At 48.7% G+C, this 26,551-nt stretch overlaps 5 protein-coding genes across 5 annotated transcripts; all 5 read right to left on the reverse strand.

Annotated features, from left to right (window-relative positions):
- Positions 1–9,322: 9,322 nt before the first annotated feature.
- Positions 9,323–12,918, reverse strand: EI90DRAFT_3115095 (uncharacterized protein; the record flags this gene model as incomplete). The annotated part of the gene is made up of 5 exons (XM_039062747.1): positions 9,323–10,537; positions 10,585–10,851; positions 10,906–12,493; positions 12,548–12,693; positions 12,748–12,918. The coding sequence occupies 5 exons, from the start codon at positions 12,916–12,918 to the stop codon at positions 9,323–9,325; spliced, it is 3,387 nt and encodes a 1,128-aa protein (XP_038924196.1).
- A 2,575-nt stretch (positions 12,919–15,493) lies between these two features.
- EI90DRAFT_67003 (uncharacterized protein) lies at positions 15,494–16,168 on the reverse strand. The gene is made up of 3 exons (XM_039067934.1): positions 15,899–16,168; positions 15,552–15,848; positions 15,494–15,504 (listed from the first exon to the last, which is right to left on the reverse strand). Exons 1-2 carry the CDS (start codon positions 16,049–16,051, stop codon positions 15,642–15,644), a joined length of 360 nt encoding a protein of 119 aa, XP_038924197.1. The 5' UTR covers positions 16,052–16,168; the 3' UTR covers positions 15,494–15,504; positions 15,552–15,641.
- Positions 16,169–19,900: 3,732 nt separating this feature from the next.
- EI90DRAFT_3029243 (uncharacterized protein) lies at positions 19,901–20,696 on the reverse strand. Its single transcript, XM_039058107.1, has 5 exons — positions 20,389–20,696; positions 20,177–20,329; positions 20,059–20,118; positions 19,997–20,012; positions 19,901–19,973 (listed from the first exon to the last, which is right to left on the reverse strand). Exons 1-5 carry the CDS (start codon positions 20,416–20,418, stop codon positions 19,948–19,950), a joined length of 285 nt encoding a protein of 94 aa, XP_038924198.1. The 5' UTR covers positions 20,419–20,696; the 3' UTR covers positions 19,901–19,947.
- Positions 20,285–20,851, reverse strand: EI90DRAFT_67146 (uncharacterized protein). Its single transcript, XM_039067936.1, has 4 exons — positions 20,648–20,851; positions 20,494–20,556; positions 20,389–20,433; positions 20,285–20,329 (listed from the first exon to the last, which is right to left on the reverse strand). Exons 1-3 carry the CDS (start codon positions 20,770–20,772, stop codon positions 20,409–20,411), a joined length of 213 nt encoding a protein of 70 aa, XP_038924199.1. The 5' UTR covers positions 20,773–20,851; the 3' UTR covers positions 20,285–20,329; positions 20,389–20,408.
- Positions 20,729–21,587, reverse strand: EI90DRAFT_3029254 (uncharacterized protein). Its single transcript, XM_039058108.1, has 6 exons — positions 21,437–21,587; positions 21,344–21,382; positions 21,198–21,281; positions 21,129–21,144; positions 20,969–21,072; positions 20,729–20,918 (listed from the first exon to the last, which is right to left on the reverse strand). Exons 1-6 carry the CDS (start codon positions 21,522–21,524, stop codon positions 20,875–20,877), a joined length of 375 nt encoding a protein of 124 aa, XP_038924200.1. The 5' UTR covers positions 21,525–21,587; the 3' UTR covers positions 20,729–20,874.
- Between the last annotated feature and the right edge of the window lie 4,964 nt (positions 21,588–26,551).

The raw sequence follows: 26,551 nt of genomic DNA on the forward strand, positions 1-26,551 counted from the left end.
TGGAGAAGACTCTCCAGTGCCACTCCCAGACCTCATTGCTACATCCCCTCTGGACGAGGGACGGACTTTGACAGTCAAGCTAGAAGACCAACCAAATCACCATCACATACCCTACACAAGACTGAACAAGAAATAAATGCTCAACTTTGCCCATGTGCCTGCAAAAACTTTCCACAAAAATAAACTTGGCTGCCTTGCTCATATCCTCTCCCCCATAGTACTGCAGAAAGATACTCTAAACAGCTCCCTCAAACCCCTCACACTCGGCTCACTTGGACCCACATTGGACCTTCATACCCTCCACACTCCCACTCTGCCACCTTCTTGCACCCACCACCAGGCCCCTCCATTAAGCCTTCCCCGCAATTTCTCCATAAACACATCCTGTCAGGGTCATGTGTACTCGCAACGAAGGAAGCCCCAGAAACCTAGTTGATAGCGAAGCTGGGGGACATGCCCTCACCAGCACACGGTCTTATGTACATGGTAGAGATGGTAACAAGTCAACTAACTAATAACCAGTGGTATCGGATCAAAGAAGATAGAAGGTCATGCAGCATCATAACTGACAGCCACAGACCGGACCAAACCGGAGATGAAGAAGCAAAAAAGAAGCAGAAGCTGATGGGAATACAGGCCATGTGGTAATGCACTACTTACACTGCCAACCTGAAGATGTGCTCTGACACATCCTTGATCAGAAAAAGGATGATACTTGTTGAAAAGAACCACCTCAGATTCACCACAGATGCAATCCTGAGCAGGATCCTCCATCAATGGTTGATCTTATTCTGATTAGGCTATGCTGAAAGATGATAGAGGTGATGGATTCAAAACAGTAATCTACTGTTCACACTTAGGACATTGACCACCTATGTTGAATATGCCAAAGTGGTGCTAATGAAGTGTGAATGATGGCATGGAGGGAGGTGATGAGGGGGAACCAGATGATGAAGAGGATGGAGGTGGGTGTCAGGGATGGCTCGAGGGAGGCAGAGGTAGCGGCGTTGAAAGAGGGCTCACAGCTCTCAATGCCGACTAAGCTCGTGGGGCCAAACTCTCCAAACTCCTGCTTTCTTCACTAAACTTCGCTATACTCTTGATCCTTAACTCCGTGGTGAGTTCTCTGGGATTTCCGCAAGGTCCGGGCTCAGTGTCCACTACTCACTTGTTGTGAGCTAGATCACTGCCCTTATTCCTACTGTTGGAATCCACTCACTCACACCCTCTCTAGCACATCCTAGCACCTTAGAGAATTTTGGGGGAGGGGAGAACTTCTTTTCCAAAATCCGGTATGTACAGGATATAAGGAACAATTATTTTTAGAACTAATAGATGGTGAATATTAGTGCCATATGGCACCTGGGTACCTTATTAGGCGAAATAATCGAAAAAGGGTAACAGTATCAATAAAAGAATATTGATCAATAACTGAAATGATGCAAAAATATGAAAATATAAGAAAATAAGCGATTTCTCAACGGATTTACGGAATTAAGAGCCGAAATTGGAAAGGAAGCCGGAGATAAATCTCGCACAGCCAATAGGCATTTTTACCAATTTATTAGACGTCGTGGAAACGAGTGAGGCTGGAATTCTGGGTTGCCGCTTGAGATTCCCACGCCCGCACATGCCCGTGCCTAACTTGCCCAACATAGAACTCTGTCAAATCTCCACCGATTAGGATGTTCTTGGTATCGATGGGATCGTAGGAATTAGTACTATTTTTAGATACCAAATCCGTGTCGAGTTGTTGTGTGAATGGAAGGGGTTTTCTGAATGGCGGAAGCGGGTATCCGAGCCGGCTCTGCACGTGGGCGATTATCCCACCTACAGCATAACGCTCGGCGCTAGCGGCCCGGGCGGCGGCAGGGCAGTGAGACTATATAGTGGATGGCCCTTACCTGGGCTTACATCCCTGTGTGGCTTCTTAGGCTGAAGCAGGAAATGTATTGTTATTAGGGTGGGAAGCCAGACTAAACTAGGGTACTTGCCTGAAGCGGGAAATGAGAAGAAGGTTACTTCTTCGGTCCTGCTTCGGCTTAGTTTATATACATGTGTGAATGGGTCATGTGAGGTTGCCACATCACCCTCGGACGAAGCCGGGTTACCGTGGGTGGTTCCGCGGTCGATCCCAAGTGTTGGAGGGGAAGTACAAGTAGAAGTGCGCGGTGCATCCGGCGTTGCGGCGCCCCTACGGGGTGCTCAGCGTTGGACGCATCCGTGCTACAAGGGTAGGAAAGAAAGAGAGGTCGTCTGTATAAAGATAGAAAAAGAGAAGAAGGAAAGAAGAGAGAATGAGGGAATGAGACAAAAGGGAAAGGAGGTGGCGGTGGCAGCGGCGGTGGCAGCAGCGGCGGCAGCAGCGGCAGCGGCAGCATGCCCTGACAGTGGGGGAGGGACGATTTGTCCATCAACAATTGTTTTGATGGATGGTTCAGACCAGAGAAAAGCAATAGTTTTTCTTAAAAGGAGTGGTTGGGACAAGATGGGTGTCTTTGAAGGATAGGATTGATATATTCCAGCAGTTGGGGTTCAATCATAGATGTTGGCAGGTTATGGCAGTTGGTTGCTGAAGGTCCAGGCCTGTGAAGTTGGTGGTATGTAGGTAGTTTGAATAGAAATCATTAGTTTGAGGGGATCATGGAGATGCAGGGAATGTGCCGAATTTGCTCAAGCCTGCCATCCATTGATGTCACCACAACTGACACACTTCCAACTTCATGCACCATTCAGACACAATGTTGGCAGTGATTTGACAGGCATGTGTACATACTGCTTATCAAGATAACAGTATTAAGTCAGAGCTCATTTTATATGTTGGAGTTGGACATACCTGTGCATGCCCTTCCTGGTTCTTGACTTTCATTCCCCTGACCTGATACATGTCAGGGACTGCATGTCAGTTCACAACGATGAGGGTGTTCCTGAGAATCCTAGTCATTGTTAACGCTGAGGTGCCACCCTCAGCGGAGATAGGGGTTATATACATGGGTACTGTCATATCCCGGAATCCCGACCCCGCGCACTCCCACCACATCACACCTTCCTAACAACTTCACCATCCCCTACACCATGTCTCCCCACTCTCCAAGTCACCTTCCCTCCTGACTGTCTCAGCTCCGGTCTGGTTGCGGCACACCGAACCTTGGCCACTCCCATCCCGGAACCTCGGTCCCAAGTCGGAACATTCGGAGATCCCGGATTTGCTCCGATATCCTGACGGACCTCTGACATCCCGTGACATGCCCTTAAACCATTCCTTCACCCACTTCATTTATTGGAGTCACCCAACATCCTTCGGATACGCAACTCCGCTTTCGGAGCTAACCGCATCCTTCGGTGATCTCCTTCACACTATCACTTATTAGTCATCTTCCATTCTTAGCACGACTACCTTCTTACTGCCATTCAGTCGGCTAACCCCCTTTACCCATTTTTCTTCCCCATTCATTTTCCGGCCTCCAACTCCGCCCTCCTGGGCCCGACACCTTGGTTCCCCGTTTTAGATATCGTCCGGAACTTTTCGGTACCTTTCAGTGTTTTCCCCATTTTGTCATTTCGGGCTTTGTCTAAAGTCCTCCCCATCCTCCTTTATAAATACACATAGATTAGAACCTGTAGTTCCTCAGTTCTAATCTCGACTAAAATGCCACCCAAAGTCCCTCTGAGTGAATCCTGTCCCTGTTCTACAAGACACCTCAGACATAAGAAATACAAGGACTAACTGAGACGTAACAGAGGCACAGCGCTCCCTCCGAGTCGCTGAGGCCGTGTCCTTCTTAGAGCCTCTTGTACCATCCAGCAGAACCGGGCTCCCTGAGAAGCTTCGGTTCACTACCGGAGCCCTCGGACCCCCCTCTAGTTGAGCCCCGCCTGCATTCAGACTCACGCATTTATCCCCTCTCCCATAACCGACAGGTTTTTGACAGGTACTGCTACCCACTAGAGTGCAGTTACAATGAGATAAGAGATAACTGATAGAATGATGACATGAAAAGATAAGTATTCATTCAGATAATCATAAGCAAGGTGTGGGAAAGGGGTGACATGTGGACGGAAGATAGAGGCAGGATGCTAAGCGAAGCTAAGCGAGATTACCTGCGTTCTTTGGATCACTCTGGATCATCTTACAGCAACTCCCTTCCAGCATAGGGAGTCAGGGTAGCCAGTTAGGCCATGCCATGACAATACACCAAACAGTGTTGACCTGCCAATTTTGTCTTTCCATTGCACCAACATTCATCATCAGCCATCCAGACCCCAATGGCATGTCATCACTTATGGTGACATGCAGAAACATAGTCCAGTAGCATCAGCAATGAGTGATGGGAGGAAGAAATAAGTATTCTTGATCATAAAATTGTAACTATCAGACCATGATGCACTTGTGATTTGTGGCCAGTAAACCCCATAAATATTTTACCAATAGTTTGCAATCAAAGAAATTAAGGTTGGATTTATTGGTGTTCTCCAGTCAAATATCCAATTCAAGCTTGCCCATCATGTGCAAGCACCAATGTGCATCAGCAAAAGTCCGTTATGCTCCGGAGCATCAAGAGTGGCTGGAGCATGTGGGAGACAAAACAGCAGATTGGGTACTCCTGGAGCCAATAGTGTTCTCCTGGGAGGGGGTTCAGGAGCAGCTGGGAGTGGTGAGGAGTATGTAATGTGCCAGGAGCAGTGGGAGGAAAATTTTGGTCTCTAAAAAGTTGAAAAAAAAAATTTAGGGAAAAATCAAAAAGAAATTCAGGAACTATAGTGCCTTTAAAGTGCTTTCAGGACATATAATTATTTGCAAAATTGAGGAAGAAATGATGGAGAAAAATGGAAAATACTTTTGGAGACCCAAGAAATAATGAGAACTGAATTGGTGGGAAAGTCTGAAAATTGAATAGGAAAGTGAGGGGAAGCCTTGTAAGCATTGTTATTTTCTGCTGTTCTGATTTTTCCTGATTGTTCTTGGTCTCACTCCCAGCTGCTCCTGGACCCTCCCAGGAGCTTTCAGGAGCTTCCAGGAGTATTGAGGAGCAGCTGGGAATGAGACCAAGAAGAATCAGGAAAAATCAGAACAGCAGAAAATAACAATGCTACAAGGCTTCCCCTCACTTTCCTATTCAATTTTCAGACTTTCCCATCAATTCAGTTCTTGGGTCTCCAAAAGTATTTTCCATTAGCTGCTCCTGGACCCTCCCAGGAGCTTCCAGGAGTATCCAGGAGTATCCAGTAGCAGCTGGGAGTGAGACCAAGAACAATCAGGAAAAATTAGAACAGCAGAAAATAACAATGCTACAAGGCTTCCCCTCACTTCCCTATTCAATTTTCAGACTTTCCCATCAATTCAGTTCTCATTATTTCTCGGGTCTTCGAAAGTATTTTCCATTTTTCTCCATCATTTCTTCCTCGATTTTGCAAATAATTATATATCCTGAAAGCACTTCAAAGGCACTACAGTTCCTGAATTTTTTGATTTTTTCCCTAATTATTTTTTTCAACTTTTTAGAAGTCCCTATTTTTCAAAATTTCCTCATTTCCCTCTATATCCCCCTGTCAGAGACCAGATTCAAGACAAGGGAATGTCTCCATAGTGGAGGGCTTTGGCCTCAGCGACTTCTGCCAAGAGCGCTGTGCCTAGTGACACGTCCGTGCCCTAACTTACTGTGTTTGTCATATCCCGGAATCCCGACCCCGCGCACTCCCACCACATCACACCTTCCTAACAACTTCACCATCCCCTACACCTTGCCTCCCCACTCTCCAAGTCACCTTCCCTCCTGACTGTCTCAGCTCCGGTCTGGTTGCGGCACACCGAACCTTGGCCACTCCCATCCCGGAACCTCGGTCCCGAGTCGGAACATTCGGAGATCCCGGATTTGCTCCGATATCCCGACGGACCTCCGACATCCCTTGACATGCCCTTAAACCCTTCCTCCACCCATTTCATTTATTTGAGTCACCCAACATCCTTCGGATACGCAACTCCGTTTTCGGAGCTACCCGCATCCTTCGGTGATCTCCCTCACGTAATCACTTATTAGTCATCTCCCATTCTTAGCACGACTACCTTCTTACTACCATTCAGTCGGCTAACCCCCTTTATCCATTTGTCTTCCCCATTCATTTTCCGGCCTCCAACTCCGCCCTCCTTGGCCCGACACCTCGGTTCCCCGTTTTAGATATCGTTCGGAACCTTTCAGTACCTCTCGGTATCATTCGGTACCTTTCGGTGTTTTCCCCATTTTGTCATTTCGGGCTTTGACTAAAGTCCTCCCCATCCTCCTTTAATAAATACACGTAGATTAGAACCTGTAGTTCCTCAGTTCTAATCTCGACTAAAATGCCACCCAAAGTCCCTCTGAGTGAATCCTGTCCCTGTTCTACAAGACACCTCAGACATAAGAAATACAAGGACTAACAGAGACGTTGTAGGCGGGATAATCGCCCACGCACAGACTCGGCTCGGATACCCACTTCCACGATCAGAAAACAACTTTCATTCACGCGACGACTCGGTACAAATTTGGTATCCAAAAACAGTCCTAATTCGTACGATTCTGACGATACCAAGAACGTCCCAATCGGTGGAGATTTGACGGAGTTCCGTGTTGGAGAAGTTAGGCACAGCAGGTCACGGGCATGTGCGGGCGTGGGAATCTCAGGCAGCAACCCAGAATTCCAGCCTCACTCGTTCCCACGGCGTCTAATAAATTGGTAAAAATGCTTATTGGCTGCGTGAGAGTTATCTCCGGCTACATTTCCAATTTAGGCTCTTAATTCCGTAAATCCATTGAGATATCGCTTATTTTCTCTTATTTTCATATTTTGCCATCATTTCAGATATTGATTGATATTCTTTTATTGTTACTGTTACCCTTTTTTTATTACTTTGCCTAATAAGGTATGCAGGTGCCATATGGTACCAATATTTCTCATCAATTATTCTAAAAATAATTGTTCCTTATATCCTGTACATACCGGATTTTGGAATAGAAGTTCTCCCCTCCCCCAATTTTCTCTAAGGTGCTAGGACGCGCTAGAGAGGGTGTGAGTGTGTGGAATTCCAACAGTAGGAATAAGGGCAGTGATCTAGCTCACAACGAGTGAGTAGTGGACACTGAGCCCGGACCTTGCGGAATCCCGGAGAACCCACATGGAGTTTAAGGATCGAGAGCTGTCAGGGCACAGCCCCTGACCCCACACACCCTCAGGTACCCTTCCCCCATTTTCTCCTATTTTTCCCTTCACTGTTCCACAATCCCGCATGCATGCAGACCGTGGGAACGTTCTGGGCGAGTTACTCGCCCAGAAACCATCACAGCCACAACCGTGGGAACTTTCTGGGCGAGCTGCTCGCCCAGAATCTTCCCACGGGGGGGTGCCAATTATGGAAAGTCGGCAAAGAGCCGAAAACTGTATAGTTCCCGGCTCCCATTTGTAGCGGCTTCACAGGAGGTTGAGAAGGTTACCCTTCTTCTCAACTCATTTCCTGTGAAGGCAAGTGTAACTAAGCTACTTCCTAAATGCGCAGCAACTCATTTCCTGTGAAGGCTGGGGCTAGCCCCCTCAGTGAGTTTGAAGACCTCGGACTGGGACTAGATACCCCAGCGACTCGGAGGATCCCCTTGGGCCTGTCACGGAACGAGGGCCGGGCCCTGACAAGAGCGTAGCGAAGTTTAGTCAAGAAGTAGGAGTTTTGGAGAGTTTGGCCCCACGAGCTTAGTCGGCATAGAGAGCCGCTAGCCCTCTTGCAACGTAACGGAGGCACAGCGCTCCCTCCGAGTCGCTGAGGCCGCGTCCTTCTTAGAGCCTCTTGTACCATCCAGCAGAACCGGGCTCCCTGAGAAGCTTCGGTTCACTACCGGAGCCCTCGGACCCCCCTCTAGTTGAGCCCCGCCTGCATTCGGACTCACGCATTTACCCCCTCTTCCATAATCAAACGGGTTTTTGACAGTGTTATGGAAATGGGAATTTCCCATTTTAGACTCTTATGGGTTCTGTATCACATGATTTGTATAGTAATAGAGTTTATCGAATCAATGATCAACGAAAAACCCGCTGCCACACTACCTGTTAAACTACATGTTAAACTATCTGTGAAACCATCTGTAGACCCTAATGAACCACCTCCCTTCCCCTTTCCTTTTCCCTACACCTCGAACGGACAAAAATGGGTGCCTCCGGCCCCATTTTTGTAACATACTGACTGGCAATTAGAACCTAAGGGGGGTAACTCTAGTTGATTTTATTACTGGAGTGTAATCTATGTACAAGTGGGATATATATATGGTTACAGCGAAGACAGGTCCGCAATTGGCGGAGCCGAACGGAGTGGAGCTAATGGGGTTAAACATTAGCCGACTGAATATTACCAACGAGTCGGGTCGCGGGGTTAGCGGAAAGGCAGGCGATAACCCAGAAACGGAAAGGAGGGATAGGCCCAAAGGTGGGCTCTGCAGGGCAGGCGATTGTATTGCCCAGCAGAGGCGGGGGTGCGCTAGCGGACGTCGGAGCTGTCCGGAAGTCTTCAGGGCTCCGTACTTAGGGAGGCATAGGTAATAAGTTGAAATGAGGGGGTGGTGACCATCGAGGGGTGCCGAGAGGATTGCGGAATATGGGGGCTCCGAGGTTAGTGAAGGAGGAGCAGAGTTAGACCGGAGGGAACGGAGGGACTGGAAGTCGATGGCCGGGAATGGATATGACACCCCCCCTCATTCCCCCCTCATTCCCCCCTCATTCCCCCCTCATTCCCCCCCTCATTTCCCCCCCTCATTTCCCCCCTCATTCCCCCCTCATTCCCCCCTCATTCCCCCCTCATTTCCCCCTCATTTCCCCCTCATTTCCCCCTCCCCCATATTCTGCCAGCCTGAAAGTGATTAAGTTGCCAGATTAATCATATATCAGGCCATAAATTTTGATTGTGTATTGGTGAGTCTCAGTGTCCTTGATATATAGTATAGTGTTTGATCTAAATGTTAAGCAGTGTCTTGTTGTGTTAGTCTTGTGGTAGGAGGTATTCATGGGGGATCTTCCCTCCTTTTTTTTCCTTTTCATTTTCAAATGCTCCAGGAGCTCCCAGAAGCTTCTCACCCCTATACACTTTGAAGCATTTAAATTGTATTTACTGGATATGTTTGTGCACAAAGCAATGCTCCAGGCCCTCCTGGGAGTGCCCTGGAGTACCTAGCCAACTCCAGAGGAAATGGGCTGTTCCTGGACCAGCCAATCTCCTCCTGATTCTCCCAGTGCTCTCAATACTCCGGAGCACTCAGGAGCATAACAATTTTTTGCTGATGTGGAGAATATAATGATGAGGAGAACATCCTTAAATGTGAACCATTTGTGCCTCGGAATGATGTCCAAGATTGGTAAGAGTATGATGTAGATTGCTGAGTGAGTTGGCCAATTTGGGGGTGTATGCTCCTGGGTTAACAACAACTAGCTGGTGCCGGATTTTGACACATTCTTCGATGAATGGTAGTGCCTCTGAGTGCTGTCCGAGATAGGAAAGAGCATTATGTAGATTGTTGAGTGACATGGCCAAATCCGGGGTGTATGATCCTGGGTTAACAGCAACTAGCTGGCGACAGAGTTTGACACTTTCTTCAATGAATGGGAGTGCCTCCGAGTGCCATCTGAGATTGGAAAGAGCATTATGTAGATTGTTGAGTGAGATGGCCAAATCCGGGGTGTATGATCCTGGGTTAATGGCAACTAGCTGGCGATAGAGTTTGACGCTTTCTTCAATGAATGGGAGTGCCTCTGAGTGCCGTCCGAGATAGGAAAGAGCGGCATATAGATTGTTGAGTGAGCTGGCCAAATCCGGGGTGTATGATCCTGGGTTAACAACAACTAGCTGGTGACGGAGTTTGACACTTTCTTCGATGAATGGGAGTGCCTCCAAGTGCTGTCCGAGATTGGAAAGAGCATTATAAAGATTGTTGAGTGACATGGCCAAATCCGGGGTGTATGATCCTGGGTTAACAGCAACTAGCTGGCGGTAGAGTTTGACACTTTCTTCGATGAATGGGAGTGCCTCCGAGTGCTGTCCGAGATCAGAAAGAGCATTATGTAGATTGTTGAATGACATGGCCAAATCCAGGGTGTATGATCCTGGGTTAACGGCAACTAGCTGGCGATAGAGTTTGACGCTTTCTTCGATGAATGGGAGTGCCTCCAAGTGCCGTCCGAGATTGGAAAGAGCATTATAAAGATTGTTGAGTGACATGGCCAAACCCGGGGTGTATGGTCCTGGGTTAATGGCAACTAGCTGGCGATAGAGTTTGACACTTTCTTCAATCGATGAGAGTGCCTCCGAGTGCCGTCCGAGTCCAGAAAGAGCAACATACAGACTGTTGAGTGACTCAGCCAAAGGAGGGGTGTAGGAACTTGAGTCCACAGAAAAAAGGTAACGGCAGAGTACAACAGAATCGTTTGCTGCCTCATATGCCTCCTGGAATCTTGAAAAAAATCCCAGGTTCCATGGAAGCTGGGTAAGCACTTCAGCCAGTGTGCTAACAGCCCTGTGGTCAACAGCCAACTGGAAGACCATGAGCTAGTTTCTTTAACACAATCCATAACCCATACCTTAGCCCACTCAGGGAGTAACGAGATACTGATGTAGTTTTCCATTCGCACACAAATTTCCACCCACCGAGTTGCTTCTTGACTCAGAAACACACTAACTGGTCCAGCAAGCTCTTCAGGCTGTTCTTGGACTCCACTGAGGTGATGGACGATGTGGTGACATGCATAACGAAAATGCTCAGATAATTCCTTTGGAGGAATGCGCAGCATTTCATCTTTTTCGGACAAGTTTTCAATCAGTCCTAAGCCCTTCACAGAGCAGAGATCCTTGTTCAAAATCTCAGTACATCACAGGGCAACCCTGGCATTCTCCACCCCCACAGCTACAGGAGTGCAACGAGAGCTGATTGTTCGGGGATTGATCCGATCAAGAATAAAATCATGGAAAGATTGGTGTAAGATGTGAACCGGAATGTGGGAATCCTCAACTCCTGAGAGCAGAGGAGCAAGTTCAGCCAATGCATATTGAACGGAAGAATTGAGGAAAGGTGATAAAATTACGTCCCAGGCTGTGATAGATAGAGGCTGCTGAGCAACGAAGATTGCTCCCATCACGATTGGATAATCATGCGCAAATTCTTCATCCTCCCAAGCGCACTTCTTCAAACTGCTGGTATACAAGTCATCCATCATCTTCTCAGCAGGGACCTCTGGTCGTTTGGCACCAATGTCGAGCAGAGTTTCTAGTGTCCCCATAGGATCCTTGTTGGCCATCTTCATGTAGCGAAAGATGGTGCTGATCCAGATAAACAAGCCATTTGCTTGTTCAGAGATTTCCTGTACCATCTTATCCTCGTCCTGAAGATTACGCCGTAAATCCCGATGTACCTTCTTCAGCTTTTGCAGCTGGAAGTGTATGTATATAGCACAGTCCTGCACATTTGCCTCATCCGAGAGATCAATGCGGAGACGATCAATAGGGTAATCGGGGGAGAGGTAGCGATTCACGAGATCGAATTGTCTCGATGTGATGAAGAATTTGACAGAAGACGGTAGCCTGGGCACTTCGTCCCCAAGAATTTCGGCAAGGGATTCGAACACTTCTTTGTCACATTCATCCAAAGCGTCGATGATGACCACCATAGGACGATCGGAAGGCGGAGGTTTATGAAGCAGGGGCGAAGCCACTAATTTCTTGAACTGCATCGTGAATGGAGCTGTTGAGAGGGTGGGGTCTTTTCGAAGGGCAGAGATAATGAAGGCACGGTAATCTGCGTCACGCTTTGCTAGAGCTTGAGCAATGCCGCTGAATAAACAGTCCGGCCGTGGCTGTTCGCCAACTGTGAAGAAAAAGCACAGCAACAAGATAGCCTCCCTGTTACATCTATCTGCAATCGTGTGCACAATCGAAGTTTTGCCAGCGCCAGCAACTGAGGTCAGTAGCATCAGCCGGTTCTCGTTATCTCCGGTGTTACGACACCAGTTCATAATACGCTCCGTGAGATCGACCCTGGTACCTTCCAGGCATGCCTCTGTTGAATCATGGTGGGCGATCTGAGGATATCGGAGATTATCGAGGGTTGGGTCACTCTCCAGGCGGTCTAAGGTGTCCTCCATGGTCGATAATTTGACGCCAATCGCACCTTCCAGATGGTCCAGGCTGTCCTCTATGGTTGACACTTTAGCGTCAATCGCACCCTCCAGCCGGTCTAAGCTGTCCTTTATAGTCGATAATTCGACACCAATTGTTAAATTCGTCCTAAACTGCACCGTCCGAAGATCAGAATGATTAGGGAACAATGCCATGAGGAAAGCTACCTGAAACGATGCCAGCGCTTTGTCAAAATCCTTCTTCAGGCCCTCGAATTTTCCAGGGTCTCGATAGTGAGACAGTGCATTTCTTACACCTGACCGTTCCTCTAGTTCTCTGAGTCTTTGTTTGATGTTGGACTGGATGCCTTGTAGCGCGCTGGTACTGGACGTAAGTATGGTATCGGAAACTACCAAAACCAATACAACGTACCTCCCAAGCTCCGCGACACCCTCCACCCATGACCCTGCCTCCCCCGCTGACACATCATAAGACTTTATGGCTGAAACTACCTTGGCCATAGTGCTAGCTACGTATTCACCAAAATCAGCCCATTCCTTCTTGTTCTCCTTGAACTTCTACGTGGCACACTAGTGTGAGCTTTCATTCGTAATCAAGCTGGAATCACCAACTTTAACCTCGTCGAAGATGGAGAGTGCACCGCCAGTCGCCATCTTTAGAGGGGGACACCAATCAGCGGTAGCATTGACGACCCTGAGAATTGGAACCGCCATGTCAACTCCCACCACGAGGAGATTATCGATCGTTTTCCTGAGATCTTCAGCCTTTTCCCGCAGCGACATGGTTGATAGCGGACGAGTGGATGGAGGAGAGAGAGCTTGAGCGCGCAACGCACGTGCAAGCCCCTAAAGGCCCAAAAGCTAGGCGTCCGTCTGATTATGGAAGAATATGATATATGTATTGACTATTTGGTCGATCCAGTGCTATCAGTGGCGAATTCTAGCGGTGGCATGACCCGGACTAGCTAGGCAATTGGTGCGGATGATGACATTACTGTAAGTCTACTGCACGAGAGCCAGTATTATAGCGCTGACTGGAACTGGAAGCAGGATGAATGTGATTAGGACTGTGGGGCGTCATACCGAGGCACTGGTCACGGCGGTCGCTTCGTACAGAGAGCCGGCGGTAAGCGGTGCCAGGGCACGCGTTCGCGACGTATGTGCGTCAGTGGAGCATTCCATCTGGGTCCAAGAGCGCAGCCATGAGCTTTCACATAAGCCATGTTAGTAGGATGCCAGTAAGTGGCCGGGCGCTGGCATTGTGCACGTTGATTAAAAAAACGGGCCCTGGACAAGTATACAGGCCTTTTTGTTCAAGTCCGGCTAAAATCGTTCTCCGCAACCAATTTCCTTTCCCTTTTGGTTAGGGGCCAACGTTCTAGATAGCGCCTTATAAGGTCCACAGCATCACAGCAGTAGTGACGGTTCGTACATGTCCCACGGTCACTGGTTCCAGGCTCGTGGAGCTGTAAGCGTCAACTTGAACACCACCGCGGGCGCACGGCGTCCCACACCCGTGCACTAGTTAATTATAATTGGCACCTGGAAAGTAGCTCGGGACTCCAAAGCCTGATTCGCGGCGTTCCCTATCCAGCACAGTATGTGGCCGCACTGGACCTGAATTCACACTCAGCTCTCGACTTGATGCATGTAAAACCGACAAAGGACTGTTATCGATACACAATGATCGCCAAGCCAGTTGTAAAGAAAGATGGCACCCAACGGTTAGCGCCAGCACCATCATCTCCTAAACGCGGGACAGAACCAAGGAAAGATAATGAAACGTGTGAAGCTCACGACTGCAACGCTTGAAAAAATGAAAATGGAAAAATGAAGATTGTCTATTGGTGGACAACCCGGTAATGAGCAAGAGTTAATATGAGGTAGTGGTGTTGGACGACATGCATGCCACGACGCGCCGGTATATATACGCCCATTACGTTACAGTATACCATTTCTACCATGTCTTTATCTCCACGCAACGCTACAGTGTTTCACGTATAGCAGCGCGTACCATGTCTCGTTCACTATTCCCTTCTCTGGTATTTCGTTATTACCTTGGCTACTTATACTGCCGCGCGGTTACATGTTATCAATCAATCTTCCCCCTTCGTACGAGCATCATGAGTGCTACGTAACGAGAAGGTACGTAGTGCGTGAGCCCATAGTAGGAGATGAGAGTACTGAAAAGGAAGGGCCAAGAGTGGATGAAATGATGTCATAAGCACCGCTACATAACGTATATCCGAATCGAGTCGAACATCATTCAAGTGGCGGAATCCGGCTATTCGGCAAGAAAAGAGACTTTGTCAAATTTGGAGACTGGTTATTTACATAAGGGTAGACGGCAAAGTGGGGATCCATGTGAATATGGCCTGCAATGAGCAGCGCAATGCCTACTTCCAGGCACCACCCACAAGAAGACGCTCCTAACTCTCAGTAGGATTCGGACGTCGACAGCGTTAGAAGGTAATAATACAATGATGTCCGAAGGCGCGCAATGTGGCCCTGATTGATCCTACCATCAATTATGGTGAGTAGGTGATGTGGCCCAACAGTACGGTGATAGCATTGGAATCTGGACTTGATACCGACAGAGATCGGTACAGTGCTGAATAGGAACGTATCGAGAGAGGTTGTGGCTGAGAAGGACACTGAGCGCTGTTGAACAATCAGCCTAATTCGGCACATCGACTCGATGATCCCAACGTTTCAAGTTCGAGCCGGAGTAGGAAAACTCAACCTATATAGCCAGGACATCAAGGCTTCCAGAGTTCCATCGCGCATACAGTATGAGCCGCCGCGATTGGTCCGTTCGGGATGCAGTGTTGCGTTTAGTTTAGGCCTGATGGCCAGCGTACCTTTAATAAGAAATTACAATTGGTTAGAGTACCACACTCGGAGAACCACGTCATCACTTTGAGCGATCTCCTCTCCGTTGTACGCAATGATATCTAATGAATGGTCCATCCATCCAACCTGGAAAACGTTCGACATCAGTCATTCTGGGGATATTGTGTGAATTAACAGTGAAGTGGGATGGATCCTGACTCCACTGAGCTTTCAGCACCGTCAACCAACGTCCAGTTTGACAGTTATGAGCTTTTTGTATTGGTCCGGGAAACTTTAATTTCTCCCCCGATGAGAGCCAAGCATCTAGATTCCAAACTTATTCCGCGCAGGTCAGTGAGAAGTGGTGGCTTTGCCCGAGTACACAGCCCAGGTTTTGATGAAAGGAAATCTGTGACGGCTTCGTGATCTGCTTCCAGGACGGGAGGTGGTTTCACTTTAAGCGAGCTGGAGCCGTCATCATCACCCCCAACAAGTGCTCCAGTTTCAATTAACATAAGCTTTCAAACGTCCCATATTCTGCCGTAAGTTAAGTCCAAAGCACTAGCAGCATTGCTGACGCTTACTTCAGGGAAAGATCGTTGCTCGCGGTGCACAAAGGATGACTCCTTCTCCTTCCAGCAGCAGGATTGATGCTGACACAACCAATCTTCAATTTAGCATTCACTTGTCCCCGTAATCGGCTGCCTTCCCGGAGGTCCAAACAAGCTTAGTCCACCATCACTGTCGGAGATCCATATTTCATTCCCACATGGCGCGATATCAAAGGATGTGACCAGTGTCGAAGTCGAGGCAAGAGAAAAGAGCTCAGTAGATTGCCCAGATGTAAAGGAGGTCACACGCAGCGTGGAATCATAGGATGTCTAAAAACCTGTGTAACTGAATAAGCTGAGTGATTCCCATCCGCACGCGCCTTTACACCAAGAGCATCGGTCGGGCCGAATTTGATGCAAGACATTGAGATCTTTCGTTTGCTCCAGGTGGTAAGCCATGGAATAAACCCTCTCCCTCGTATCCTCGGCTCGCGATCGCACGACCATGCGGGTGAGTCTTTTCCTAAGATCATTGATATCAGGATCGCTGCCCCGTAGCTGAGAATATTTCGAGAGTTCTTTATTCGTGCTTCGACAGAATGTACGTCCTTGCAAGCAGCTTCGAGTGTATCCCTTAATGACGAGATTGATTCCTCTGTGTCGTCCTCGTCACTGACAAGATCGTCCAGAGAAAGATTTCCATGGCGCGGATGCTCACTACGCGGCCGAGCTCTAACACCGCAAGCCTCTCTTCCTCTTTGTTTGGGCTACAACAAAGAGAGAAGCAATGGCACGCCAGATACGCGCCTGACGCGGTCATTCGAGTAAGTGGCGAGCGGACGACGTATAAACCAGCCTGTGTGTGGGTGTGTCATCCGGGCTGGCGTGCAGATGGGCAAGTCTGGAGGACTGCCGTCGGGGAACGGACATGTTCTCCTTTTTCGCTTTCTCCGCCTTCCGAGGCCGGACTGGACGGGCCCGTTCGGTCTTCCCTGAAGTTTTGATTTTTGCAGACTTAACGGGAAACATCCCAAGGGAATAAGAAGCATCTTTCAGGTCCAGGGACGCCAAGAGTGCTTCATTCTCTGCGATATTTCTTCGGCGGATTTCCTCGCTTTGTCGTGTCGCTCAAGCATAGATCGCTGAACAAATAAGATGCGAGCTCACTAGTCGATGTCCTCCTCCAGGAAAGCGCCTTTGGGAGGTAACAGTATCCGCCTGCTTTGTGAGGAGGTCAGGTGGTTGGCCGAGCTTGAGGCTTTTGTTTCCAGAGTTCCCTTTTGTACGCACGGTGTATAGAAGTAGGGAAAGCCACCATCAATGAGGTCTCGGGATAACAAGACAGACGCACAGAGTTTACACAAGGGGGTGGGAAAGCACCGTGGGAAAATGCATGGTTCCACACCATCCATGGGTCACACTCGCGCGCTTAGCATTTTCTACGCTCACAACACTTGGACACCGTAAGGGTCCATGCTGCCTGTTCCAATTTCATTTTTTACTCCCCGCATTGCCACATGCGCTATGCAGTATTCGAATAAAACTCCATCAGGCTTGACCCCGGGCACGTCGACGGAATATTGTTACGAAGTCATAGAGGCTGGAGTCCTGCCTGGTCGACATAAATGTGTCGCCAAAAAGGGGGAACAAATACTCGTCGATCGCAGCAACTCGTCCCTTCTCCTTGTCGTAAACTCAAGCGCGTCTGCAGACAAAGGCCTCATGACAAGAGTTGAAGACAGGGTGGAAAGACAAATGGGAGGACCCCTATTCATGACCGGACGTCGCTCTTGTTCAGTCTTGGATGTTGGCACTTGTGCGGCGGACGAAGGGGAGTCGCGTGAGCAAGTGCAATATCCCGCCCCTTGAGCAGAAAATTGAAAGATAGAGATACGAATGTATCGAATCCTCGCCATCGTCTTCCGACCGCCTGTGCCAGCTTCCCAGTGCCGTAGCCTTGTGGATCACTGTTTTCTTGAGAAAAGTCACGATGCACCGGGCAAATGCACAAGCAATGCCTCTCCACCTGAAATGGTCAGACTTGCTCCTGCCTCACGCTGACGTTTTTGACCCTCGTATCGGAAATGCCATTCTGAGTCGCTCCTTGCGCTCTTCAGGACCTACATCAAGGAAATTAGTTGTCGAATCCGTGCATTTCCACACTTCGAGTTCCGCTGCAGCAATCTTGGCAAGGGTGGATGGCGCCTTATCCTTGACTGTCTTCTTCAGGCCACATAGCGATATTGGTATTGGCAGATACTCCAACTTTGAAGGGCGCTCCAATAGGCCTGTTTTCGTGATCGATGAGGAGGTACCAGACTTTCATGGCGGTGGTGGGCCACCTTGTAGCAACCTTGAATGCTTGCATGGAATATCCATCGAATCAAGCGATAACGCGGGTAGGACTGCTGATGCATCACTCTTTCACCCCCAGTGATTCTCCCGATCGCCGACTTCGTCTCTGCGTTCGTGTATCAACCATACTGGATTCTGCCTCCTGTATCTTGCGTCTCTGTGCTTGAATTATGTATGCCTTAACCCTGTATTGTGATGTCCAATGCTCTACGAGCACGATCCGCACTTCCAGTCGAATGTCAAACATCACCGTCGGGTTCATCAAACAGGTTGTAATAGTCATTGTCGGTCGCGTCCCACACTGTTTATCTAGTCGCCCATCGGGTAGAACGTTAGTGGCGTAATGCTTCAGCACTAATTAGCTCATGTATCCTCAAGTTCTATCTTTCTGCGGCTTTCGACACGTTTTGCCTAAGGTGACTATCTCCGAGTACGCTGAAGTGGAACCCGGGGCTATTTAGTCGCACTGTTGAATTGAAGAAAAGAAAATGATGGAAGTATGCTAATATCGCGATGTAACAAAACAGCCCCGAAAGTGTGAGAGCAGCGGGCGCTTGCCGCGCCAGCCGACCCCTCACTCTAGCTATTACTCATTTATAGGTCACTACTCAGGGCAATGCTTCCCAGCTAGCAGAACCTGGTGCTAGTCAAGTTGTCCTACATATGGCTGGGGCGGCACTCGGACGACGTGGTACTGCTAAGGAAGAACGCAAATGGCCTGGTATAAACGACTCTACATATGTGTTTCGAAGGTGACTTCCCAATAATTGTGTCCTATACTGCGGCTATCGAGAGGATATTCGATCGATTTGGCTCCGTGAATCAAATTACTTAAAGACTGGAGCGCTGAAGCCCAGCCCAAACAATGTAGTTAATTGTTCCTTGTGTGTGAAGGCCAGAGTGTAATTCTCCTTGATCGTCTGGGAAACGTTCATCCTGGAGTGGCTTCAGTAGTTCTGAAAGGGAGATCCTGCATTTTGCACGAAATTAGCGCTTCCATCTTATTGCCGTAAAGTCTTGAGAATATAATGCCACTCCACCCGGTACCCGGGTCAGCGTGCGCAATCTTCTGTGGAAGAGTGCAGTCCTGGTCGGTTGACAATCAGTGATTTGAAGACAGACATTCAGGATGTTGTGTAACAACTATCGCCGGTTGGGGCAAGTTCGTGAGTATTCCAAGAGTATGCTGTTTCCGCGAGTGCGACGAATATAATACAGGTTGAAATGTGCTCACCATAAGGACCTTCTCATTCCCCCGAGAGGCGCTTCCCCTGAATCCGGGTTAACTCTGGCGACGTAGAGCGAGCAACAACACTAGGTGTGACCCATAGGCATGGGTGTAAGGAGGTCAGCCATCTCGGCAAAACACTCTTCTTCAGGTAAGGAAGCACTTGAAGCCGTATGGAACAATGAGGTGAGCCACGAGGCAACAAACTATTGATGACGCAAGCACATTGGGTTCAAGTCCGTATCGAGTGGCGTCACTGGCTAGTGTCTCACTAGTATTCCTGGTAGTTTCACATGCTTCTTGTGTATCCAACGATCGGACGAGACGCCGATCGCAATCAATCCACCTCGCTGGCTTGCTGATATGCTATCAATTGGCGGTCACTGATGACATTTGCGAGGCGGACTGTTGCCGAATTTCCCCCGTCGTGCCGGCCGTACTTGGAAGAACGCTAGCGACTCTTAAATGAACCAAAGGAATCCACGAGTGCGCAGTGCGTGGCAGTTCCGGGTTTCATCGTTCGGGTAAGTTCTACACCTGGATGCTTAGCGGTGAACAAGGCGTTTCGCAACAGGAATCAAACGGGTGAGAACTAAATATTGGTTTCATGCGTGAGACTACAAGAAAATGAGATTTGATAAACAAATGTATGCCGCGAAAACGGCGCAGTGGGAAGTTTATGGGGGCATATTTCATGGATAATGCCCCTTCCACGGTATAAATACAGTATGCAGGAAGAGTACAGTGCGTTATATCCCCTTGACGGAATTGAACCTGTGCTGAGTGGCTCGTTAGTCCGCTGCTCTGCTCCGTGCCGATTGGGGCTCGAGGAGCCGGTTCAAGCCATCACTGGCTGCACACGCACTGGTGTCCTTGCCTGCTATTTTCGAGTTACTCAACGGTTCGGAAGTCTAGCGGTGAGATGATGAGACCATGTGGGAGTGCGGGGTTCGTGACACAAGGCTTACCGAACCGATTCTCCATCGGTGGAAATCCAATTACGAGGATTTCGTCATCCTGAGCATCCAAGTCAGTCGTTGCCCCTCCAGTGGTAGTCATCAAGTAGAAAACGTACGTTGGACGCATCAACAGTTGCCGGAACGGGAGAATCATCATTGAGGGCAACATCCCCACTTTGTGGTAATATTGGACTGAGGGCTATGCCCTCATCAACACTTCCCCACGATGTGATCCGGAGAGCCAATATCAAAAACGATAAATAATGTGCCTTCACAGAAAACATCAGATTTCCGCGCATATTAAGATCAAACGTAAAGGAAAACTAACTGGCCCCGATAAAACCGACGTCAAATCCATGACAAGTGGATTGGGCTAGCGGCAAAGGATGAAAATAAACTGGTCCGCGAGCTCTCATCAGAGGATGTCTCTCACCCAAAAGAGGAGAAGGAATCCTCTTGGAAGTTGTACTGGGAGAACGAGGAGGAAAGCAAGAATCTTGAGAGTTGTTGTTGTTTAATACAATGTGGCGTTGGACAAGTATGAGCCTTTACATACACAACGTTTCCTCCATTTGAATGATACCTGCCTAAGCATGTCATCACAAAATGATTCTCGCAGCCCTCTGCTGAGAATTCGACGTTGTTCTACATGCCATAGGCCGATAAGACTCGTTGTGAAACCCAGGACCAAGCAGATGGTGTTTGCAAACATGGCCGTCGCCAGTATGCGATTTCGAAAGAGACCGTGTGATCTGATGGGGGGAAACGGAAACTGCAGTATAAGATTGCCACGATAAGCAAAAGCAGCAAGAACTTACGGCCCCTGCTCCACTAAAATTTCTCCGTAAATTGATAGTGCTGTTGAGGATGTTAAGCGAAGGAAACGTGTGAGACACAATAGCGCTCACCGGACTCAGCTGCACAGAGAAAAATTGTGATCACCCAACAGAACAGCAAAATTGGGCGCATTATTCGCCGGCAGCTGAAGCATTCACAGGCCAACCGTAGGGCTCTGACCATCGATGGCATTAGACTCTAGAATGGTTGATGGAATGGCGAAAACCTTGCCTGAAGCTCAGGAATACTGAAGGTAATCAGAGTGGGAACACAGTCAATTGTCAGAATTGCACTACTCACAGTGAAACACGCTGATAATCGGAACAGAGACTAGATGGTGGCAACTTCGTAATATCTTTTCAGTCGCTTCATTGATCGGATTGCCTAGAACATAGGTCAAGATGGTGATTGAAAACCTCAATATTCTGGTACAACAGCATACTAACAAGAACTGATGTACTGGAACAGGAGGAGAATCCCAGTGACTATGGTGAGAATGAATGAATATTAACTGGCGTGATTCTGGTCTTTGCACTCACCGAGTTGCATGGAATGTAGCGGCACAAGTATAATAGATAATATGAACATGCCCCGCAGGGAGGGACGATGCTTTGAAGAGAACCACATCGCCCCCAGCAGGGCTGATGAGGCACTAAATATAGAAGTAACGAGCACAACCCCTGCGATGCAAAGTGTCATTCTAAAAACGTGCACATCAAATCAATTGATCATCGTATTTGAACGCGTATGACACACCGGAGCGCCGTAAATGTCATCAGGAAGGGTATATCTCACTCAGGAAAGTGGAGGGGGAGCAGCAAGAATGAACCGGCAGGACAAACACGGTGAGCAGAGTGTTGAGTCCTCGGATGCAAATACTTGTAAGTCAAGCCATCCTTCGGCGAGCTAACTACGAGTAGCTAGGTCGACATCCTTCCCAACTCATTGTACAATTTCTTCTTTTTCACCGCACCAGCCGGCGCTGCTCACATGATCCCGGATTGTGGCGTGGCACGCGGCGTGTGGCATGCTGCTCAGATGGGTTTAATTGCGCGGATCACAAACGCCAGGATGGTTATTTCTGCCACTGGATAATCCGGGAAAATCGGGACTGGGCGTTCCAAGTCTGTGAAGTAAAGGGATTACGCGAGAGCAAACGGGATTCGCCTTGCCGAAATGCCTTCGTTTGTTGAATTTCCTCCGCCGATGAAGCTGTGGTAGAGCGGGAGTTGAAATCAGGCTGTCTGTAGGTCTCCCATCAACGGTCACGGAAAAGCGGTATTCATGAGCCCAAAGATGTGATTTTGAATAGGAGAATCGATGAAAACATTCACAAGGTATGTATTTCCTCCATCGTTTAGTATTTGGATTGATACCTTCAAGATTTCGTGTGTGTTGACGCCCGGTGCGTTTCAGCGCGTATCGTCAGGCACCGGTGTGCTCGGAGAAATCAAGGTTCGCGTTAATGTACATCTCGAACAACGTCAGCTGAAGAGGTAAGTAGACGCAATGCCGACTTCGAGGCGCCACCCACAAGAAGATGCTGCTAACTCTTAGTTTGTTGGCAAGATTCAGACATCGACAGCGTTAGAGGGTGATCCAATCCTCGGCCGAAGGCGCGCAATCTGGCTCTGATTGATCCTACCATCAATTATGGTGAGTAGGTGATGTGGCCAAACAGTACGGTGATAACATTGGAGTCTGGACTTGATACTACAATGGGCGACAGAGATCGGTACAGACGTCTAACATGCGGGATGGAAACAGTATACGGGAATGACTCGAGAGAGGTTGTGGCTAAGAAGGACACTGAGCGCTGTTGAACAATCAGGCTAAGTAATTCGACACATCGGCTCGATGATCCCAACGTTTCGAGCCGGAGTAGGAAAACTCAGCCTATATAGCCAGGACATCGAGGTTTCCAGAGTTCCGTGGCGCATACAGTATGAGCTGCTGCGATTGGTCCGTTCGGGATGTGTTTAGTTTAGGCCGGATTGCCAGCGTACGTTTGGTCTCGGGGAGGGCCACCACTTTAAACAAACAGATAAGTCATTGGCGTGAAGCGAGCTTTCTCTCATCATTCTAACTGACGGAACCTTAGTGAAGTCCGCAGAGATAATCAGGCATGACAGAACAGTCACTACCCGCGCGCGGCATTCTGAATGCTAGCCCTCGGCGAACGCCGCTTTCAGATTTTGCAACCTCACAATAATTTGGAACAACCGCAAGTAATACCCACTAGAAGCAGTGGCTATCAGTAGCCTCACTCGGAGAGAAGCTTTTCCAAGACGCATCTGAGGACTCAACATCGTGTCCTCTTTCCTCTAAACTTGCGTCGACATTTCATCATGTGAACGCTTTGTCAGAAGGCTCTCGGCGCAGTTCCACACTGACGCATACCGCCTGTATGGAATATTTCGTTGGATCGAACGATACATGTGCAGCACTACTGATGCACCACTTAAACTCACTCACCTTGGTGATTCTCCCAGTCCCAGACTTAGCTTTTGGGCTCATACATTAACCACATTGGATTCTGCTTTCTGTGTCTTGTGCTTTGGTGCTCGAATTATGCGTCCTTTTTTCCCCCTCTTGTGACGTCCAATTGGATGTCATACCTCGATATCGCCATTGAACAGTTTACAATGGTCGTTTCCCTCCACCGGTTAGTCGCCCATTCGGCGTAACGTTATACACTGTTCAATAATGCTTTTTCGCCGGCTCATGCACCCGTGGGCTCTATCTTTTTCCGCTTTTTTATTCAAATGATGCCACTGCCCCCAAGTGCACCAAAATGAAACCCAAACGGTGTACTATTGAGGAAGTCCAAAAAAATACAGTGATACTGCAAGTCTGCAACTCATGAAAAGTAGCTCCAAAAGCGTGAGGGCATGGGTGCTTGCAGGCACCATGCGTTACTAACGCAAGGCTGTATGGAGCTGCTGTCGACGAGGTGCTAACGCCCTTCACGCATCCTATCCAGCCCCCAGCTCGTCCTTGGAACACGATACTCACATTACTCTCCACGCTTGTGACACCCCTCTTCGGCTTAAACGTATTTCGCTGCATCGCACGCATCCATGTAAGTGTGGCAGCAATGTGGGTGAAGTCCGACTGCCAGCCTTCACGTCCGGGTTTGATCAAAGAACTTAAAGAGTGAGAGTACTGGAGAAGAGAGCTGGAAGAGCGGTCACTTGAAGCTATCTATGTCTGCTGGCTTATGATCAAGAGTCGAAGTACGTGAAGTTTGGGTGCCGCGCTCCACATGCCCGTTCGTCACCCGACCATCTTTGCAGCCAGTGAGGGTTAGTGAGGGTTGCGTACAGGCTATTCTACTCAGATAGCTCTACGACTAAACTCCAAGAGTGGTCATCGGCCTTGCCGCTGTGGGGTACACCTTCCGACTCGTCACTATACTCCATATATATTCCATATCGACGAGAATTTGTGGTCCAACCCTGGCGAAATCGGCGAGCGAATTTGTACCGTATCCTTCTGTGTTTGTTATCGTTTCTGGGCAGTGGCCACGAAAACGCCGCTCAGGAAGGGAGGAATTCGCTCTCCCAACATCTAGGGTCCCGCGGCCCCTCACGGATAGGCTTCTCCTTCCTATGGTCATATTCCACAACCTGGTGCTTGACGGAATTGTCTTGACGTTGACGGCGTCATTGGAAGAATTATCGATGGAGACACCCTCACCCACGAAGTTAGTAGTGCGTATGTTCCTCTTCTGCATCACGAGACGCAATATGTTTCCTGGGACAAGTCGGGTCGGACTTCACACACTTGAGGGCGCTTCTGTCTGATGATCTTGTGAGCGCCGCCCACCAGAAAGGGAACCTGCAATTGGCTGTGACGTGGTTTTGTCGTGGTATCTGGACCCTGGCAAGGCTCGAACCCAAAGGTGATTGGGGTGTTGAATACCGAACCGAGAGTGGAGAAACGTCAAGTGTTCGACGTGACCCATCGCTCTGGGGTATTTCAGTAAGGCTGGTCATCTTTCTTGCTTCTCTAGCTGGATGGTTGTTTTTTTGGCACTAGTTGCCCCTCGGCCCTATAAACCCCCAACATAATTCGCCTACTCGCCTCGTCCCCATTTGCTCGCTCTCGAGCGAATGAACTAGGGGTCAACCACTACTCCCCGGACATGAAGCCCGATCTAGTGTCCTCGGCTCGGCGGCAGCGCTCTCTTGACTTGTAACATTCTTCCAGTGACTGGGTGCTTCTTGCGTGCCTTTATAACGGAGTCCATTGTTCTGTTAAGTGCCCCGTACTATCGCTGAGGCAGTCGTTCGGAAGGACGGACAGAAGGCACTATCCCTGCTGACCCATACCCTATGGCAGTCACGAACTGTCCCCAATTTTACTTTCAACCGGGTCGTTCACGGGCCGGATTTCATGCGTATGCTACTGTACGTGGGAAAGTTCTCACTGATTAGAAGTTGTTCACTTCTTAGTCACGACTGGAGCCATTTAAGTAATTGGACTGCATCCCCACATTGAAAGAGTTGCGGGTGAAGGGCGTTCCGACACCAGAGTCTGGGCATCCGCCGGGAAATCATCCTGGCGCCATCTGCCTGTTGTCCAAATCTCCTATTATGACTCGGAGATGACATAATTCTAATCTTTTGCTTTTCAGGATACTTAGCAATAGCGTCCCTGGTGTGTGGAAGTACGGCTCGGCTTGACGGTATGATTTCCGCCCCCCTAGAGATATGCTCCCCACGCCCGTGGCACCGTTCCTTAGCTTGGTCGTATTCGCTTCACTTACGAATAGCACTCAACTTCGTGGGTGTAGCAACGGTATGGATGCCACCGAACTGCCGGTCCTCGCTTCCAGATTTGTGGCGACTCACAGGGTGTTTGAAGGGAAGATAAAAGGAACGTGCATCGATTTTCTACTGACATATGATCAGGCGAGAAGTATGTGAAGTTTGAGGATTGTGCCTCATATACCCACTGATTGTTCTTGCAGACGTTGGGAGTTGTGCAAACGGTTATTTCACCAATCAAAAAGTTTCAAACATGTCGCGCGGCAGAACAACGATGTTGCCGTGATGGATCCAACTTCCGAACCTCAATGTTTATCCTTCCCATAATCAAATTCCGCAAACCTGAAGCCCGACGGTATTGCCCTGCACGTCGATGACATTATCGGAAGCACCATCAGCGGAACATATTTCTCTAGAACGAACTCTCCCACGTGGAGATGGACGTGCGTGTCTTTTTTCTTGTGGTGCAAGATGCTATGTGGATAAACATGTTCCGAGTAGATTAGGCCAGACTTCTTCACACCTTCCGGGGCGGATGCTCTGCACCTAATGACCTCGTGAACGGCAGTCCACCAAAAGCAGGACCTGTGTAGTTCTGTCCCATCGGCAAGAATTCGCGCTGTAACCCCGACCGTATTCAGTGAATGCTGCCAATTACCTGATGAAACTCAGTCGAACATCCAGCATGGATTAACACGAGCGGGTCCTACAAGACTCGTATTACTTATGAGTGTCTTATCGTGGCATTGAACCTCAAGTCGTATAGCCCTCATTCAATGCCAAATGAACTAACACTCGTACCAATCCCCAACTCACCCTCGTATGGTAGTTTTGAATGAAGCAAAAGTGCTAGAAGGATAGTTGTAAAAACCTGGTTAATTA

This window comes from Cantharellus anzutake, assembly GCF_015039405.1.
Source record: "Cantharellus anzutake strain C23 chromosome Unknown EI90scaffold_1, whole genome shotgun sequence".
In the NCBI taxonomy this organism is placed as follows: Eukaryota; Fungi; Basidiomycota; class Agaricomycetes; order Cantharellales; family Hydnaceae; genus Cantharellus; species Cantharellus anzutake.